The sequence below is a fragment of the Podarcis muralis genome, chromosome 5, assembly GCF_964188315.1.
Source record: "Podarcis muralis chromosome 5, rPodMur119.hap1.1, whole genome shotgun sequence".
NCBI lineage: Eukaryota > Metazoa > Chordata > Lepidosauria > Squamata > Lacertidae > Podarcis > Podarcis muralis.
The window spans coordinates 70,521,580-70,540,405 of NC_135659.1; the positions used below are offsets into that span (position 1 = coordinate 70,521,580).

At 41.1% G+C, this 18,826-nt stretch overlaps 1 protein-coding gene across 2 annotated transcripts in view; it reads left to right on the plus strand.

The window, feature by feature from the left end:
* MMP24 (matrix metallopeptidase 24) overlaps positions 1 to 16,094 on the plus strand; it is a 31,752-nt gene extending 15,658 nt beyond the window's left edge. For both annotated transcript variants that reach the window (XM_028734742.2, XM_028734743.2), the window contains exons 4-9: positions 5,130 to 5,434; positions 9,935 to 10,096; positions 12,694 to 12,908; positions 13,797 to 13,935; positions 14,082 to 14,348; positions 14,830 to 16,094. In XM_028734742.2, coding sequence (XP_028590575.2) covers positions 5,130 to 5,434; positions 9,935 to 10,096; positions 12,694 to 12,908; positions 13,797 to 13,935; positions 14,082 to 14,348; positions 14,830 to 15,167 — 1,426 coding nt within the window. In that variant the 3' untranslated portion in view covers positions 15,168 to 16,094. The remainder of the gene's footprint in view (positions 1 to 5,129; positions 5,435 to 9,934; positions 10,097 to 12,693; positions 12,909 to 13,796; positions 13,936 to 14,081; positions 14,349 to 14,829) is intronic.
* The last annotated feature ends 2,732 nt before the right edge of the window (positions 16,095 to 18,826 follow it).

Sequence of the window (18,826 nt, forward strand, 5' to 3'; positions counted from 1 at the left end):
TTGTGGGCTTCCCAGGGGCACCTGGTTGGCCTCCGTGAGAACAAGGCTATGTCACTAGATGGGCCACTGCCTGGTCCAAAAGGGCATTTATTATGCCCTTATGCAAATATAGCACCACACGGGGCTTGATTCTTTTATATCTGTTATACATATTGCATACATAGGGATGTAGGTGGCGATGTGGTCTAAACCACGGAGCCTCTTGGGCTTGCCAATCAGAAGGTTGGTGGTTCAAATCCCCACGACGGTATGAGCTCCCGTTGCTCGGTCCCTGCTCCTGCCAACCTAGCAGTTTGAAAGCATACCAGTGCAAGTAGATAAATAGGTACCGCTGCGGTGGGAAGGTAAAGGGCATTTCTGGGCGCTCTGGCTTCCGTCACAGTGTTCTGTGCGCCAGAAGCGGTTTAGTCATGCTGGCCACATGACCTGGAAAGCTGTCTGTGAACAAACGCCGGCTCCCTCGGCCTGAAAGTGAGATGCGCACCGCAACTACATAGTTGCCTTTGATTGGACTTAACCGTCCAGGGGTCCTTTACCCATTATTATTATTATTTTTTGCTTACATTTTTTGGATATAATTAGTTAGACTTCTTGTTAAAAAACAACACAAGTAATGAGTGACTTGGACATAAGCAGGCATTCAATGCAGCAGGTAATCTGATGCAGGCAAATTTGCCTGGGTCAGAACTGCCAAATTTCATGTATAAAACTAGCTTAAAATGGATTTCTCCTTCATTGCTAACTGCAAAGGAATTTATAAGTAAAAAGACAACAGGGTCTTTTCTTTCTTTCTTTAAAGCCCTTTAATCATTTATTTTTGCTATCTTTAATCTGATGTCTGACACACTTACTCCCTCTAAACTTAGCTGAAAAGGTGACTTTGTTAGTTATTTTATCTTAATTTATTCCAACCTTGCAAGATGGAAGTGATTGCAAAGTCTGCTTCAGGGAGAATGCTACATTTCAGTCTGCCTAAGTGATGAATTTCAATAGATAATGGTATTTTTAGCTTACTTTATAAAAAAAAAAAGTAGGAGCCAAAAGTTCCATGTTAAAACTGGACTTAAATTAGGCTCTCCATTCCCCTGTATTCTTTGCTTAGTTATTGGTAGAATGTCCATGAATGCATTCCTTTGTGTGTGTTGGGGAAATCCCTTTGAAGTGTGACAGCTCCATATGTATCTTTACAGTTTGCCAATTCCTTCCTCAACCTCCAAGCATGCAGCAATATGGCTTCGCCACCCTTCTCTCAAGCTTGCTGTGGCACAGAGAGTGCTGTTTTCCTGTTTGTTACCCTGGATTGGGATAAAAGTGGACAAATTGAACACTTTCCAAGAGCCAAAGAGTCATACAGATTCTCTGTACTGGTGTTCTTAAAGCAACAGATAGAGATTTGGGATTCTTCAAGATTTGGGATTCTTTAAGATACTTGGCCACCTGAAAGACTTTGTACACACCTCTAGTATGGACACAGCTATCAATCTAATGATAGCTGCTATAGTAACAATATCCTTCTTTTAGAAAAGAAGTACCGGTAGATTGCTCCACCTCTCTTGGGTTGTGTTCAGGTTTAGAATCATAGAGTGGTGGCCAGGAGCAAAAGAGGACCGGGCCCCTGCACCTTTACACCTGCTGAAATTTAGCCTTCTATACAATTATCAAAAGTGCTGAACCCCGGCTTTCTTTTGCATCACTCATAATGTGATAAGATAAGCCACTTAGTACAGATCAGAGAAGGACAAGCACCAGACTACAGTTTCATGTAAAAGTGCTTACTGTTTGTAACGCGTTGGTGCTTCTGGAAATAGATGTCTATGTTTGTTATTTATTTGTGCATGCTTTATGTTGTTTATGGGATGGCATTAAAGGGCATCAGCCCACATGTGCAACTGGCTTCCACTCCATGTGCAACACAAACAGGACTTCCATTCCATTTCCTTCCCTGTACTTCTAGCAAAACGTGTGCTAGAATGTCCCTGTTTTCTGAGGAATGTTGGAGGGTATGTGTTTGTAAAGAAATTGCCATCCATTAACATAGAGTGATACAGGTTTTACAGAAATGTTTGTATTTAAAACTATTTGGAATTTTTAAATGCAGATTAGGGTTATTTGCATAAGTCAATTTGTATCGGAACATTTTCTGATGCCCTAGATTTGAACATGATCTAATTTAGTACTATTATTATTTTACTTGTGTTTAGTAAACCAGAGATGACTAAGCTCTGACTCTCTGGAACTTGCTCAACTATAGGTCCCAAAACTAAAGATAATAGCAATGAAAATAATTAATTACAATCTTGAGACTGCTTTGTTGTTGTTGTTGTTTAGTCGTTTAGTCGTGTCTGACTCTTCGTGACCCCGTGGACCAGAGCACGCCAGGCACTCCTGTCTTCCACTGCCTCCTGCAGTTTGGTCAGACTGCAGTTTTGGTCAGACTCAGACTCAGACTCATGAGACTGCTAAACTTGCTTAATACTGCATTTACAGTCGGAAAAATAAAATTCTGGACCCCACATCACCGTTTATATGGAGACAATCTTTTCCTTTTAGTTGCCTTGATAGTCAGCTATTGATTTAGTCCCCTATTGATAATTCCTTGTATAATTTCAGGCTGCAGTGTTTCACAATTTTATCTGAAAATTTGGTAGCTACTTTTTAACTAGAGACTGACAACTACTAATGTATAGCCATGCTTCCCTCTAGTGGTTGATGCTGGTGACTACAACCAATTTTTAAGTGCTGGTACATATTTTAAAGGTTTTCAGACTTTGCTTTGGTTTCTGTGTTTATTCTTTTAGTTAGGAACTCTTGGGCATGGCATGGAACATTAATTATTGCTGAGGATTCAAAGATATGGAGGTGTGACCATGTCTGTTCTTGGCTCTGCCCTTTGTGAGCAGAGTGTGTTCCAGAGATTATGCCTGTTGTCCATGAATGCATGGGAGCAAACGAAGGCTGGAAGTCAACATGGTTCTACAGCAATGGTTCCATCAGCACAAACATTTCAGCTTGCCAGGTGGAACACTCTCCGGCCTCTTCCCCCTGCATGTTGTTCTGGTGGTTCTCCTGTCCCCCACAGAGCCAAAAGGGGGGTATGGGGGGAGGGAAGACTCATTGCACTAGCAGCACTTCTTGTGCTGACTGCTCCTAGTGCAACTGCTTAGTTTAATCCAGGCCAGAATATTTTAATAGGTTGTCTAAAATAAAATATTATAGAATTAAATTGATCAATTGTAATTATTTTTAGTTACAATTAATTGCAATTTAAGGGCCATTACAGACCCAATCCTTTTCATTTCAGGTCCAAAGAATGTTTGCCATATTGATAAAATAGGAGTTTCCACCCTGAAGGGTTATGAAGTTGGCTTGTTGAACAAACCATGCTTTAAGGTTCAGTTGTATTGCAAAACTATGATTAAACAAACAAATGAAAAAAGGAGTGAAAACCTCTGACTTCATGGCTATGTCAGAGGTGGGGGTTCCTCATCTGAGTCTCAGAAAACTCCTGTAATGATGTCATCTATCCTTTCTTTCTTGTAATTCACTGTACCTTTCTTTGCATGTGAGGTGATTCCCCAGTCCCCCTTTCCAGTCATCTAACATTGTTTTTTATCGACATTTATTAATTTTTGTCTATCTGGTTTTCCTAAACCCTGATTCCTCTCTCTCTTACTCTTCTCATGTGAGAATCTATCAACGTTCTTATCCTTTACTGACATTACTCTAATTCTGTGATATCCTGTGGTTAAATCATCTGTGCTGATCACAGTATTCTAGATGAAGGCAACCCATTGATTTTGTACAATGGTGTAACATTTCATATGCCTTTTCCACCCCGCACATTATCAATGGCAACATGCTTTTTAGACTATAGTATGCTAAGATCCCTGAGTCAGTCACTTTTACCCATATAAGAAGCAAATGGTACTAGTACTAGATTCTGCAGTCGTTGTGGACAGAGTTGAGCATTGAGGTTGGATGGGATGCTAAGCAGTTACACTATAGAGACAGTTCTGTATTACATATGGGGATTATCTGGGATTAATTCCACCAAGTGACCACACTGTCAAGCTGATTGGCTTTCTGTATAGCAGCTTGTGGAGTTTATCCCACTGCCAGGTTTGCTACTATGTAGGGTTTTGAATAGAGATATGATGTATTGGGGACTCTAAACTATATCCAAATAGGTTCCTGTTTCTGGACTGAGACAACATTGCGAGGAGAGGTTACACTGAATCAACCCATCCAGTCTCTAGTATTCATAAATGCTTTGCCAGTCTGGTAGCCGAAAGGGTTGAGCACAGCCTTCATAATTTGCATTCCAGATTCAGTGCAGAACTGTGATTAGGAAATAAAGGTATATTAAAGGTAAAGGTAAAGGGACCCCTAACCATTAGGTCCAGTCGTGGCCGACTCTGGGGTTGTGACGCTCATCTCGCTTTATTGGCCGAGGGAGCCGGCATACAGCTTCCGGGTCAAGTGGCCAGCATGACTAAGCCGCTTCTGGCGAACTAGAGCAGTGCATGGAAAAGCCGTTTACCTTCCCACTGGAGCGGTACCTATTTATCTACTTGCACTCTGACGTGCTTTCGAACTGCTAGGTTGGCGGGAGCAGGGACTGAGCAATGGGAGCTCACCCCGTCGTGGGGATTCAAACTGCCGACCTTCTGATCGGCAAGTCCTAGGCTCTGTGGTTTAACCCACAGCACCACCCGCGTCCCTTGCAAAGGTATATTACTGTGTCCAAAACACTTCCCGTATGTCCAGTTGGGAACTCATGATCCTGCCATCTGACCAAGCCTTGAGTATTCATATTGAGAGGACAGTAAATGGCTCTTATTAGTGGTGGCCTTGTTGTTATGGATTAGCTGTTGGAATGCAATACTTTAAAGTCATTACGTTTTCTGAATTTTGTTTTTAAACCCTCTAGTTATTATTATGTAGGAAATATTTGTAAACCTCATAATGTGTACCGTACCTGAAAGGACTCTCAAAAGATATCAAAGTGCTCAAAATGTAGTATTACGGTTGTGTCGATCTGAGTCCTGAAACATGTTTGTTAACATCAGAGAATATGAAATTCTCTGAATGAATCCTCCTAAATAAACCCCTTCTCATCTTCTTCACAGTGTTCACAACTACACCCCCAAGGTTGGAGAGCTTGATACAAGGAAAGCCATCCGGCAAGCATTTGATGTTTGGCAGAGGGTGACTCCGCTCACCTTTGAAGAAGTTCCTTACCATGAAATTAAAAGTGACAGAAAAGAGGCAGATATTATGATATTTTTTGCTTCTGGTTTCCATGGTGACAGCTCCCCTTTTGATGGGGAGGGTGGATTCCTAGCCCATGCCTATTTTCCTGGACCAGGGATAGGAGGCGATACTCATTTTGATTCAGATGAACCATGGACACTGGGAAATTCTAACCATGATGGTAAGATGACGTGGGGTTTTTATAACAGTATTTTTGATATGGTATTTAATGAGGCAGTTGGCTTGCAGAAAGGAAGAGGTGTCATCACAGGATTTCCTGTAAGAATGTGGTCTGAAGTTTGGTGATACTGAGGTGGACAAAAATCCGTGCTCCCCCCCCCCCCCCAAGAACATGAGTTTGCCCTCCAAAAAATAATGCCAGTTTTGCTTATAAATCCAAAGCAATATGAAACGACAGATGAAATTTAAATGACACTCTGATCTTGCTGCCTTTGAAACTAGAACAATTCTCAGGTAAAAGGGAAAAGAGAGAAAATTAATTGGTGAAATTAAGTTTACACAAAAAGATTAATTATTGTAAGTACTAAGTAAATAGGACATCAAATGTTTCAGATGCATTTGAGATCCAAACTGCACTCAGATCTGTGCAATTGACATTTGAACAGGATGTACATTTCTAACACCCTACATACAAAAGTCCAAATAGAAGAATTAATTCCTGGATTTGGGGATCTGTGTCTACGCTAGTTGGTCTTTAGGGATGTGCAATCTATTCAAACATCATTCTTGTGCATCAATGTTCAGAAGAGTCTTGGGATAAAACAACCCATTAGTTGGGGCAAAAAGGCCCATTGATGGTAGAAAAGACTGTTGTCCAATCTGGGTTCAAATAAATTTCAAGTGAGTGATTCTGTAGCCCAAGGTCTGATGATAGCATCTTTTGCAGAGACGATGCTGTGCAGTGATGCTTTTCCAGTAAAGTCCATGCTATAAATACAATTATTATTTTTTAACAAGGCTTCACTGTGAAATGTTCTCCTCTAATTATGGTGATTATGTGGGAAATACAAATATTTTAAATCCCAGTATATTCTTCAAGTAGGTAATACCACAGTATGAAGCCACCCACCCTCTGAGGCTGTTACCCAGAGGCTGGGGGAAAATAATTGGATGTAGAGTGCTCAGCTGTGATGAGGGTACTTGGAGAAAATAGATACACTACTTGATTGTTTCAGGGATTTTGTTAAAACAATGGTTCTCAGAAGTCTCTCTCTCTCTATATATATATATTTGTACCGATTCTACTGATTTTGTATTATTGTTCCCCACCACAGTATTTTTCTGGTTTCATGTTGTGTGATGAGGTTGCCTTACTCCGCTGTAGAAACTACATAAATATAACATAAACATAGTATCTCCTCCATGAATGTGGGGCCGTGATTGCTGCTAAAATTGGCTTCTGCATGGTTGGGACTCCACATGACTGTCATTATATATACAATTGCTTAAGAAGAAGCCACTGTGGGAGTCTTAGTGTCCTATGGAGTTGCAGTGCTAGTATGGGGACTTGCTATACATTTCAGTTGATTCATGTAGGAAGTCTGCTATAAGTGGAAAGGCAGTGGTATAGTTACTGCCCAAAACTGCTTTCAGGGCTCCTTGTGAATGCTGTAATATGGACATTAAGCATTTGTTGTTTATGTACTACTCACACTTCGTATCAGATCATTGTGAAGTTGCCATTTCTCAGCTACCTAGCGTTAATGAAACCACATCCTATTTTACCACCACCTTGACCAATTATCATTTAAAAAATATTTTGTATGCCCCAATCCTAAGCATCTTACTTTGGTGCCTCTCCCAGTAAGCAGGGAGCCCTTCATGTTTAATTATTGCAAATGAAAATGTATTTTTAAAGATTAGAGAGAAGGCAGAACAAATATGGAACAGCTGCACAGCAAAATAAACTACAGATTCAGAGTTCTTAAGATGCATTGGTTAACTCCTATATGCCATCCTGGTTGAGAGAGAGGTGGCACCCCCTCCCCCATGATGAAGTAGACTTTCAAAATCTGTATCCCAGGCAGGTGAACCCTTCTCCTCAATTTTTTCAAATAATGTCCTTTCAAAAATGGCAGTGTAGTCCCTTTCTCCCTTGCTTTGAAAATTATTCTGATTACCAAATCATGCTTCTTTAGCCCCCACCACTTCCATCAGCTATACAGCCAAACATTTAGGGAAGGGCTGTAGCTCAGTGGTAAAACAGCTCCAGGTTCTGCTGGTACAGACTCCTGCTGGAAATATTGGAGAGCAGTCAGTGATGCTGAACTAGGTGGAACAATGGTCTCACACAGTATAATACAGATTTTGATGGTCCTGAACCTAGATCCACAGCAGGCTGAATCCTGGGCATTGACATTTGCATTGATTTTATATAAATATATATATATGCAGGCTGTTGTTGGTGTGGCAGGTATAGGGATTTATTTGATTAACCTGACTGCTGGTGACCGGAAATGAATTCTGGATCACTTAGTATTTTTGAAAGGTGGTGAATAGCATGAAAAGCCCAGTGTGTAATTAGGGGCTCCAGGTGCTCTGCAACAAAATTGTTCTATTCTACACAAACCAGTAATTTAGTGGATTATTAGCTTCTCATGAACAATTGGGTACAGAGAAATCCTGGGCCTCTGCAGCCTTCCTATAACTCAAGATGGCTTTGCTTCACCCATAATGCCCCAAGGACTGTTGATTGGGGGTGGTATCCTAACTAAGGCTGTGTGAACCATTTACTCAGCACTTACTATGTTTCTGGTGCTAGGCTGTAATTCCATGTTCACATGGCATTATCCAAAATGCATTCGTATCCTGTGCTTTGCCATGAAATATTATTGTCTGGTGTGTTTTTTCTCAAATCAGCCTCTCTCCGACTGGAATCCTTAAGTCATCCCTAATTTGTCTCTAGACAAGCTGTGAAACACCTTGGCATACAAATCTGAAACAAATGAAGCCATGAAGCTGTGCTAATGTGAACAGCTGGGGTGGTATTGAGGGAGAGCCATGAAATTCACAGCAGAGGTATGGGGGGGGCACTCACTGCAGTCTGAGGCAGTAATGTCAACACCCCCAAACTATACTTGGAGTGACAAAATAAATGCCTATGCCTTGACGCTGGACTAAATTAGGAGCTTTTCTCCAGACCTTACCGCACCTTTCAGATGACACGTCAGTTTTTTTGCAGTTCCTAAACAATTTTGATTTCTCAGGTTGTTTTAAGATCTGCTCTTAGAACTCTCCACTGTTGCCTTTCTGAAAATCAGGCAGCTATTGCTACAGAAAAAAATTGACTTAAGTGGATGAAACCATTTCAACATTCTATCCACTTTCTTTTATCTACTTTGCTATATTATCTGCTTTGCTATCCTATTAAAGGGGCTCATCTAATCTTTGCCATCGTATTAAAACTATCTCCCTTCTGTCATTCCTACTTGTTTAGACCCCGGTCACATGTTTGTTTCATTTCTCTTACTTTTCAACGTGCTGCTACACGGTTAGGACTGCCTTTCACTTATTTTCAACTTACAGAACTGAAATAAATGAAGAGTGTCTCATTAATAATATTGTTGCCATGCTGGCAAAGCTTAATTCTCAGTTTAATAACAAAGTAGGGCAGTTATAGACAGATTAGGATCAGCCACATTTTACTTTAAATAATCATGGTTTTGTTGTCATTACTCTCAGCCACACATGTGATTTATTTTATGGCCTACTTGTTTAATAACCTTGTCTTTATTTATCAGATTACTCCTGTTTTGACAGCTAACCACCCCTCACTCTTTGAGGACATCCATTTTCACGTTGATAAGAATCAGTTATCCCGATTTCCCAAATGAAACTGTTGTACTGTTTGTAACTGTTTATTTGATTTTATTTGCTCTGATCCCAAGACTCCGAATGGATTTTTTAAAGGCACAATTTTGTACCGAAAAACAGAATTCCAAAATCCATAGCCATGAAACTTTTAATACCCTTTGTCTCAGTCCTTTGCTTCATGAGATGTCCTTGAGCAACAAAGCCATTTGATGCAAGAAAGGGCATGTCTAGGATGCATTTTTGCCTCCCTTCTTTTGATGCTGTTCTGACTCTCATTAGCTTCTAGTCATCACTTTCCCTAAACTCCAAAAGCCCAGTGCTACATATTTTACTTTTAAGATGCTGATCAGGGACTTCTTCACAAACAGTTAATTGAATATGGGGCATATGTCTTTAGACTCAGGTTTTACATTTTCTCTCTCTCTCTCTCTGACTTCTCAAAATATATTCTCTCAATTTTGCAGGGTGATTCAGTCATTGTCTCTTTTGCTGGTTTAATTACACATTGTCAACAGTCTTTTGCAATCTCTTATCACATTATATTTAGCGGACAACAAAGACTCTGTTGGTGCCTTAAAAGATGAATGTGTCTGTTGTGCCATAAATATGAACCAGGGACTTCCTGGTCATGCTCTTACCAATTGCAATGCACCAGCTACTGCATCTGATGTTCATCTAATTAGACTAGGTGCATCGCAAGACTTATATTTAAAAGTATTCCTGCTGAGCCTCTATAGTTGCTGGATAAACTGCTTTATCTTCTTCTTTAGAATTTTGTTAAGCTTGTTAATTTTGTTAACACCCTATGGATGTTGACGCTGATGGTTGTAACATCTTGCCTCTGTAGGAAATGACCTCTTTCTCGTTGCGGTGCATGAACTGGGCCATGCCTTAGGTCTTGAGCACTCCAATGACCCCAGCGCCATCATGGCTCCTTTTTATCAATATATGGAAACGCACAACTTTAAGTTACCACAGGATGACCTTCAAGGAATCCAGAAGATCTATGGTAAGATGGTACCTGTTTTACTAATTGCCACTGGCAGGATGCCAATTCCTCATCGCCTCCCATAAGCTCAGGCAAATTAAGGTACTGAAATATACAGATGTATATATTTATCTGGGATGTGTGGGCATGTGGTGGCTGTGCCCATGTTGTTGTTTTTTTAATAAAACTTATAGCAAGGGAAAACACACTTAAAATAACTCCCACTTATTTTTCATTACCAATCAATTGTTCATGTAAATAAACCTCTTCAGGAAAATGATCAGGGTCTGGGTTTGACACACTGCAGTAAAAACAAAGATGACTTCCAAAGCTGAATGGCAGTCACCTAAAACTGCCTCTTCCCATGTCTTGCATCTTGGTAACTGATAAACAGGGCACTCTTAGCATACTGTCATCAGGGAACCTTGAGGCCTTTCCAGATGTTCACTGTGAGCAATGAACAGGTCACTGAGCAGGTGAGCAGGATGCATATGAGGTGACTTTCCCTTGTAATTGCATGGGGAAAATGCATTCCCCCCCCCCCTACTGTAATATGCTGCTGGCTGGTAATATTCCATTTCCATCCTGCGCAACTGTTGTGAGTATAACCAACTAGTAGAATAGTTGCTCAAGTCTGACAAATATTTCAGTGTTCAATCTTCCTCTCTTACTCCCTTCCCCCAAACTGTCAGCATTTTAAGAAGTATTTCAGACTGCAATATCAATACGGAAGGGAATTCTTAGCCAGATTTTATATAGTACCAATTCCAGCAATGCTGCCCTTTCTCCCACAGCAACACTTTGCCACTGTTTGATCCTTTGCCTCCTTTTTCTGTTTTCATGTAGTTCTATGGACTCCCCCTTTCCAGTACTGGAACACACATCTTTACTGACAACCACCCCCTTAAAATAACAATGAAGAGAAGAGCAGCAAAACACCCACACCCACACACCCACACCCACACACCCACAATGAAAAGAGCTCTCCCTTTCAGTGTTATCCTACTTGTGCAGCAAGGCCACACCCTTCCAATGGGATATTGTGGTGCTGGTACCATGTAACAGTGTTCCAAAAAAACTAAATTGTGAGGGTTTCTAATACCTCAGTGATTACGACATGAGAAGCAGCATAAAAATGAGAACTCAGTCAAGATGAAGAGTGTTCCACTGTCATGATGTCACCACCGAGAAGGTTTTCCCCCTGGCAGCCAGTTCTACTGTCTTTTGGATGTTGAAGAATAAGGAAAACGAAGAATAGATTACAACCAACATGTGGAGACAGGCAGTCCTTCAGGTACCCTGGCCCCAGGTTGTGAAGAGCTTTAAAAACCCAAACTGGCACTTTGACGTAGGAGTTAGTGCAGTTGAACCAACAACATATGACCATAATGCCTAGTCTCAGTTAGCTCAAGAGTACAGGAGCTGGCTAGATTGCCAATGCAGTCAGTGTCTGAACAATCGTCAGAGGCGGACCCATGTATGAGATACTTCAGTGGCCTAATGAGGTTACTAGAATGCAGGAAAATAAATTGGTAAGAATTTACCATGTGTGAATCAGCCCTCTTTATCATGCTGCCAAGTTGCCGGGGTGCAGAGTGGGGAGAGACTTATGATACACCCAGTGCAGTTGTGTGGTTAAATGGTCACCTGTATCCAACCAGATACACTACTCCTTTTAAAAAGGGGCCAACACTTTTTTCTTTGGCTCCAGCCTGAGGCAGCTTCAATTTGCAGAATCTGGAGCTGGCTCCTACTGTTCACCACCTGAAAATAGCCACTTCCATCTTATACACCTCTCCTGACTCCAGCTATAGGACATTCCTTTACAAGGTTTGTGGCGAAGGAATAGAAAGTATATGTATAAACTATGTGAATTTGATGTATGCTTTTGCAGAGGGTTGCTTCTGAGGGCCTTATTGCTATGCAGTGGGAGCAGTTAGCTCTCATTGGGATTTTAGATCCTGATATTCTATACAGCAGATACAACAGCAAATTTTGGAAACAGCAACCGAGACAAGGGGAACTTTAAAAACCTAGATTACTAGGTTTTATTTAGGTTAGACTATTGGATTAAGTTTTTGAGGTACTGGGATGCAAAGGAGTAAAATAGGGTGGCTTTGGGGACAAGTTAGAGTCTTATCATTTATTAGATTTCCTACCTATCCTTCACCATGAGGTCCCAGGTAGGAAAGAGATCTAATAATAATTAACTATGAGGTCCTAGGAAAATGGATGGGCCAGTTCCAATGCAAAGGTCAGTTGCTGTTCCTAGACGATGTTACACAAAAGTATGAGCATGATTGGGATGAGAGAGCAGGAGGCTCTTAATCTCAGGGTCTTGGGTTCAAGCCCCACATTGGAAAAAGATTCCTGTATTGCCGGGGTTGGACTAGATGACCCTTGTGATCCCTTCCAACTCTACAATTCTATGATTCTGTGATCTACAGCCAATAATTTTGACAGCAAGTTGAGGATGGTGATTATGTCTGTGGTGGAAGGAAAGATTTTGAGGAAGAAATGGGAAGGAGTGTTCAAGCTTTGTGATGGTCTTTCAAATGATGGGTACAATATTCAAGCTGCTAATTAGTTTTCTCTCTTCCCTCTTTTTTTTTATTTAGGCCCACCTGCTGAGCCACTAGAACCCACTAGACCTTTACCAACCCTTCCTGTCCGTAGAATCCATTCTACTTCAGAAAGAAAGCACGACAGACATTCGAGACCTCCCAGACCTCCTCTAGGAGACAGGCCTTCTACCCCAGGCAGTAAACCAAACATTTGTGATGGGAACTTCAATACTGTGGCTCTCTTCAGAGGAGAAATGTTTGTTTTTAAGGTAGTGAAAATTATCCTGTCAAAGCTGTTTTCATTAATCTTTATATATTACAAATGCATGTATAATTAATTAAATGCCACCAAAATTTCTTGGTATTTTAATCTCTGCAGGTTTTTTTATTGGTAGATGTCTTGGTTTGAAGAAATGATAATAAATTTGAATGTTTGTTCTGATAGCTGAAATAATGCATTTCCTTCAGTAACACTTAAATTAAGTGAAACTTCTTAAATCTAGGACAAAAATATATATCAATTTTTCACTTCCTTCCAAACAAGCCCTGCAGATGTAGTTCCTGTTTCCAGCATTTGTCCTGATCAATGAATCTTCTCTAGTATTCCAGAATTCTACCTTCTTAATGAACAGTGTGTGTAGATCAGACATGTGTGAGACTCTTTGGATTGTATGCAATTAACTTTTACTCAGAGTAGACCCATTGATCTGCTCAGAGTAAAAGATGAACACAGCCCTCTGTGATTCACTCTGGTCCTGCTACTGAATTTTATTTTGAGACTTTAAACATAGAGAATATCATAAATAATAAAGTACACTATTATTTTGTCTGGGGTAATGATTTGGTTGTAGGAATAGTGAGAGAAGTTCTGAGCAGGGCAGGAAATTTGGAGCTTTTGGAGGTGGCAGTTAGTGGCACTATTTGGCACTTTTTTGAGGTGGCAGTTAGTGCTTGGTAAGACTGGTTTTTTATGACTGGTACCTAATATAAGATAACAAAGCAGTGGAGGAGTCTAATTCTGCCTGAGAGGAACACTGACTGACATTAGGAAACCTGAGGGTGCTGTGATATTTTAAAATTAACTTAATCACTTCATGTTGGAATCTGATGTAGACATTTAACAAGACTCTTCTTTTTCCTTCTTCTTTTTCTTTTAGGACCGCTGGTTTTGGCGTCTCCGTAACAACCGAGTGCAAGAAGGCTACCCCATGCAGATCGAACAGTTCTGGAAAGGGCTCCCTGCAAAAATTGATGCTGCCTATGAAAGATCTGATGGAAAATTTGTTTTCTTTAAAGGTAAACATTTTGAGGTTGTATCCAGCGCTGTGTGAGTGAACTCCCCCTTCCTGTTGTCCCCCAAACCTGCTCCAGAGGAAGGCAAAGTCCCATTGACTGCTGCTGATTATATCTTACCCACCCTCCTCTCCCGCTTTTTTGCCTAGGCGATAAATACTGGGTTTTCAAGGAGGTGACTGCAGAGCCAGGGTACCCACACAACCTAGTGGAACTGGGCAGCTGTCTTCCCCGGGAAGGGATCGACACAGCTTTAAGGTGGGAGCCTGTAGGCAAAACCTATTTCTTCAAAGGAGACCGATATTGGAGGTATAATGAAGACAAGAGAGCAACAGATCCCGGCTACCCCAAACCCATCACTGTGTGGAAAGGAATCCCACAAGCCCCACAAGGAGCTTTTGTCAGTAAAGAAGGCTGTAAGTATTAAGCTTATTTAGCAGCTTAGTAGTGTTTAATAATCCTCCCTGTGTTGAACTTTGCATTCAGATTGTATTAAAGCCTGAACATTTACAAGATTGCAGACACATGTAGTCATGGACATATCCACCCACCCCAAAGTAAACTTGAGGCAGATATTTGTTTCATAGCACATGATATTCTTCCTAAACTGGGTGATTGATTGGTTTTCATCGGAGTTTTCCTCTGATTTTAATAATAATAAAAATATATATATCAGTTTTTCTTATCCCCATGAATGCAAGTACAGAAGCAAAAGTTATTTTATTTGCATAGGGTAAGATAGATTTCCCTCCCTGCTGTTATCCAATAAATATCATACAAACCATCTGTATTTCCAACATAACCACTCCTGCCATATACTGAATATTTTCTCTTTGCTGCACACCTCCAGAATATGTGAATGGCACAGAATGGAATAATATCTGTTCTCTTTTCCAGTTTATACCTACTTTTATAAAGGTAAGGAATACTGGAAGTTTGATAACCAGAGGCTGACTGTGGAGCCGGGATACCCCAGGTCAATCCTCAAAGACTGGATGGGCTGCAACCAAAAGGAGGTTGAACGGAGCAAAGACCGGCGGCTCTCTCACGAAGACGTGGACATTATGGTGACTATAAACGATGTGCCTAGCACTGTCAATGCAATTGCAGTCGTGATCCCCTGCATTTTATCTCTGTGTATCCTTGTCCTGGTATACACAATCTTCCAGTTCAAGAACAAAGAGGTCCAGCAAAGCGTGACCTATTACAGACGACCCGTACAAGAGTGGGTATGACAGGCTCACCAGCTCGTTGGGGCTGACAAGACGGGAGAAGACGGTGACGACTATTGAGGATGGTGGCAACAGGCTGCAGACATTTTGAAAAAAGGGGGAGATTGAAGGATAGCCTGCCAAACAAACATACATAACTCTTCGAGAGACTTAGATGAGTCAGAGAGAATTCTGGGACTGAAAGAACAGGAACAAAATTCAATTAAACCCAGGTGGCCTTGCACGGTGGAGCCGCTTTCCTTCTGACTGACTGCCTCAGTGCCGTGTATGTCTCGGTGTGACATTTTTCACCAACCCACTCAGTGAGTGTCAGAGACCTCAAGAGGAGTTTGCTTCAACCTTTTTTCAACTCACCCGAGCAATCTTCTTCAGTGCCCTCTTTCAAACCCAGCATTTGCCAGTGTAGCCAAACACCTCTCAACAAGTTGTTTTTTTCTACACTTGTCTCATCAAAAAGAGAGATAATACTGTGGGACACAAAAGGAACACTTCAGGACCTTCTGAAGAAGACATTCTGAGGCTGAGTCATTCTGAAATATTTTAATTTATTACAGGAACCAGGCAATTACCTGGATACTGTTTTTTTTCCAATACCTGCTGGTCAGATGTTTTGTACATTCATGGTAATTAGCTGATGTTCCCACTCTGCAATGGCAGACACACATAAAGAGCTCTTAGGAGATAATTCTGTGTAGACCACGACTTCAAACAGCTCTAAAGCCAGATCAAATCACAACAGCAACCAGGAACCGAAATTTGTGAATACAACCAGTCTGCAAGACTAAGCAATTGGGTTTGAACACTAACATGAATGCAGCCCTTAAAACTCTTTGTTTTTAAGAACCTGTCATGTACTAAATATTTAAATGTCATATTACCACTATTTTAAGTTGGCAACAATAAATTAATTGTTACCATTATAAGATTAAAGGCAGATTCTGTGATATTTAAGAATGTAAGAAGGCTCCTGCTGAATGAGGCCAAAGGTCCATCCAGCCCAACATTGTTCTTACAGTGGCCAACCAGATGCAAGCCACAAGGACATGCGGGTTCCCCAGTGATTGGCACTCAGTAACATACCACCTTTGATACTGTATATGGTACTCTGCAAATACAAGTCCCCTTGATCCTTTTTCTTTTATAAATGGAGGCCAAGTGGCATGTACATTAGGATGCTTGATATTCTTTAACAAAATTATGATGAGAATTGTAGTTGCAGTAGTGCAGGAAAGGAGTGGCATCTAGAAGGAAATTCATGTTTTAAAAATCTGATTTGTTTATTCAAGAGGCACTTAATCATGAGTGGGAGGTTATCCTAAAGGTTGCAATTTAAAAACTTTAATCTGGCAAATTCTCCAAAATGTATAAAGTAAATTGCAATATTTTATAGTATCGGTGCTTAAATGATCTTGGTGTGCCATATGTATCTTTAAAACAAGAGAGAAAGCTGCACGTATCTTTTAGACTACTACAGCGGATGGCATTCACTAGTTGTGCTCTTGATGGCCTGGTAGAAACTATCCAACTCTGCTTTCCAGGTAGGTATAAAAACTAAGTATTTCTAGTTTACTCATAGGCTAGACAAACCAAGTTGGTTTATTTTGATGCAGTATATTTTTGTCATTCTTGTTGGCAAGACATCGATCTTTTTTGCCTTTTCAGGAGATTCTCTACTTGCTGTTATGCTAGAGACCTATTGGAAATTATAGGAATCAGAGAAAAACCTTTTGGGGTTTTAATTTTTATTTTCATATCACAAGTTCATGTTGCCAAAACTCTTAAGGACAACACCCAACATCACAGTCTTTCCTTTCCTAAATTTTCCCCAAATCTGCTATGGAGTGTTCCCCAGTCCACTGGAGCAGATTTTGAGATGGGACAATCCATTCTGCCAACTGTGTCTGTTCTGCTAGTGGCCTGATCCCAACCTTTTTTATGCCAAAATAATGGAGATGCAGGGCCCACTTGCGAGGAGAGGTGCTTATCCCATGTCCACTGACTGTCGTCTGCACATCCACTCTAGGCTTTCCAACCCCTCAAACTGGGGTAAATATCATGAACTGTTCAAGGTGGGGTTTCCATTCCCTCCCCCATAACTATCCCAAATTCATCAAATTGGTATTATGGGTGAGACACTGGATTGTCCCAGTTTCAGCATGTAACAGTAACTAGAAGATACTTCCCTTATATTACCTTCACTTTCAGGTGAAAGTTTAGAAAAGCAAAGCCATGTCACACTTAAAAGCAGATACACTTAATATATTTGATGTTGCCTTGAAAGCTCATGCCACAATAAGGCAGTCGTAAGGTGCTACAGCATTTTGCCTTTTTTTGCAGCTATTGATTAAGTATCAACTCAGGGGGAGGATGGCAAGCATGGTTTTTAGATAGGCCATGTTGACTTTTAGTAGTGCATGCAAGGAGTTGCTTCTGTGAACCAACATAAACCTCAGTAAATTGTGTGTGGTTTGCATGCAATAGCTATTAATACAGTTAACCTGAACAGATGTGAAAGTGTTACAAACAGTGAAATGCAGGTTGACAGTACTTGCTCATATGCTTTTTGCCACCCCCAAATACTGATTTATATGTGAATTTAATTGCAACACTGCAAAGGCTTCAAAGAGTTGGGCAGAGTAAAATATCTGGACTCAGCTATTCCATGGAACTCTTAATATGGTTTTGTTGTGCATCCAGGAATAACTTTCACACTATCAAGCTTTTTTTTTTTGCTTTTTTTTTCAGCACAATTCCAAACATTTGTCCAGGAGCACTTTAGAAACTAACTAAGTTTGTTCTAGGGACGCGGGTGGCGCTGTGGGTAAAAGCCTCAGCGCCTAGGGCTTGCCGATCGAAAGGTCGGCGGTTCGAATCCCCGCGGCGGGGTGCGCTCCCGCTGCTCTGTCCCAGCGCCTGCCAACCTAGCAGTTCGAAAGCACCTCCGGGTGCAAGTAGATAAATAGGGACCGCTTACAAGCTGAAAGGTAAACGGCGTTTCTGTGTGCGGCTCTGGCTCGCCAGAGCAGCTTCGTCACGCTGGCCACGTGAACCGGAAGTGTCTCCGGACAGCGCCGGCCCCCGGCCTCTTGAGTGAGATGGGCGCACAACCCTAAAGTCTGTCAAGACTGGCCCGTACGGGCAGGGGTACCTTTACCTTTTTAAGTTTGTTCTGGGTATAAGATTTTGTGTGCATGCACACTTCTTCAAATACCATCTGAAGAAGTGTGCATGAAACGAAAGCATATACCCAGAACAAACTTAGTTGGTCTCTAGGGTGCTACTGGACAATTTTTTAATTTATTTCAACTGCATCAGACCGACACGGCTACCTACCTGAATCTAATTCCAAACACTGCTACTGTTCTGAAATTAGTCACCTGAGAAGCATAAAATTTCCAGAGCAAATACTTGATATAATCTAGAAGTTGCATAACTGTCTTATGGCAATCCATTTTTGCTTTAAAAATAATTAAAATTGCCCCTAAAGTGTGAGAGCCAGCCCTAAAGAGAGCCAGTGTGGTGTAGGGGTTAAGAGCGGTAGTCACGTAATCTGGGGAACCGGGTTCGTGTCTCCGCTCCTCCACATGCAGCTGTTGGGTGACCTTGGGCCAGTCACACTTCTTTGAAGTCTCTCAGCCCCACTCACCTCACAGAGTGTTTGT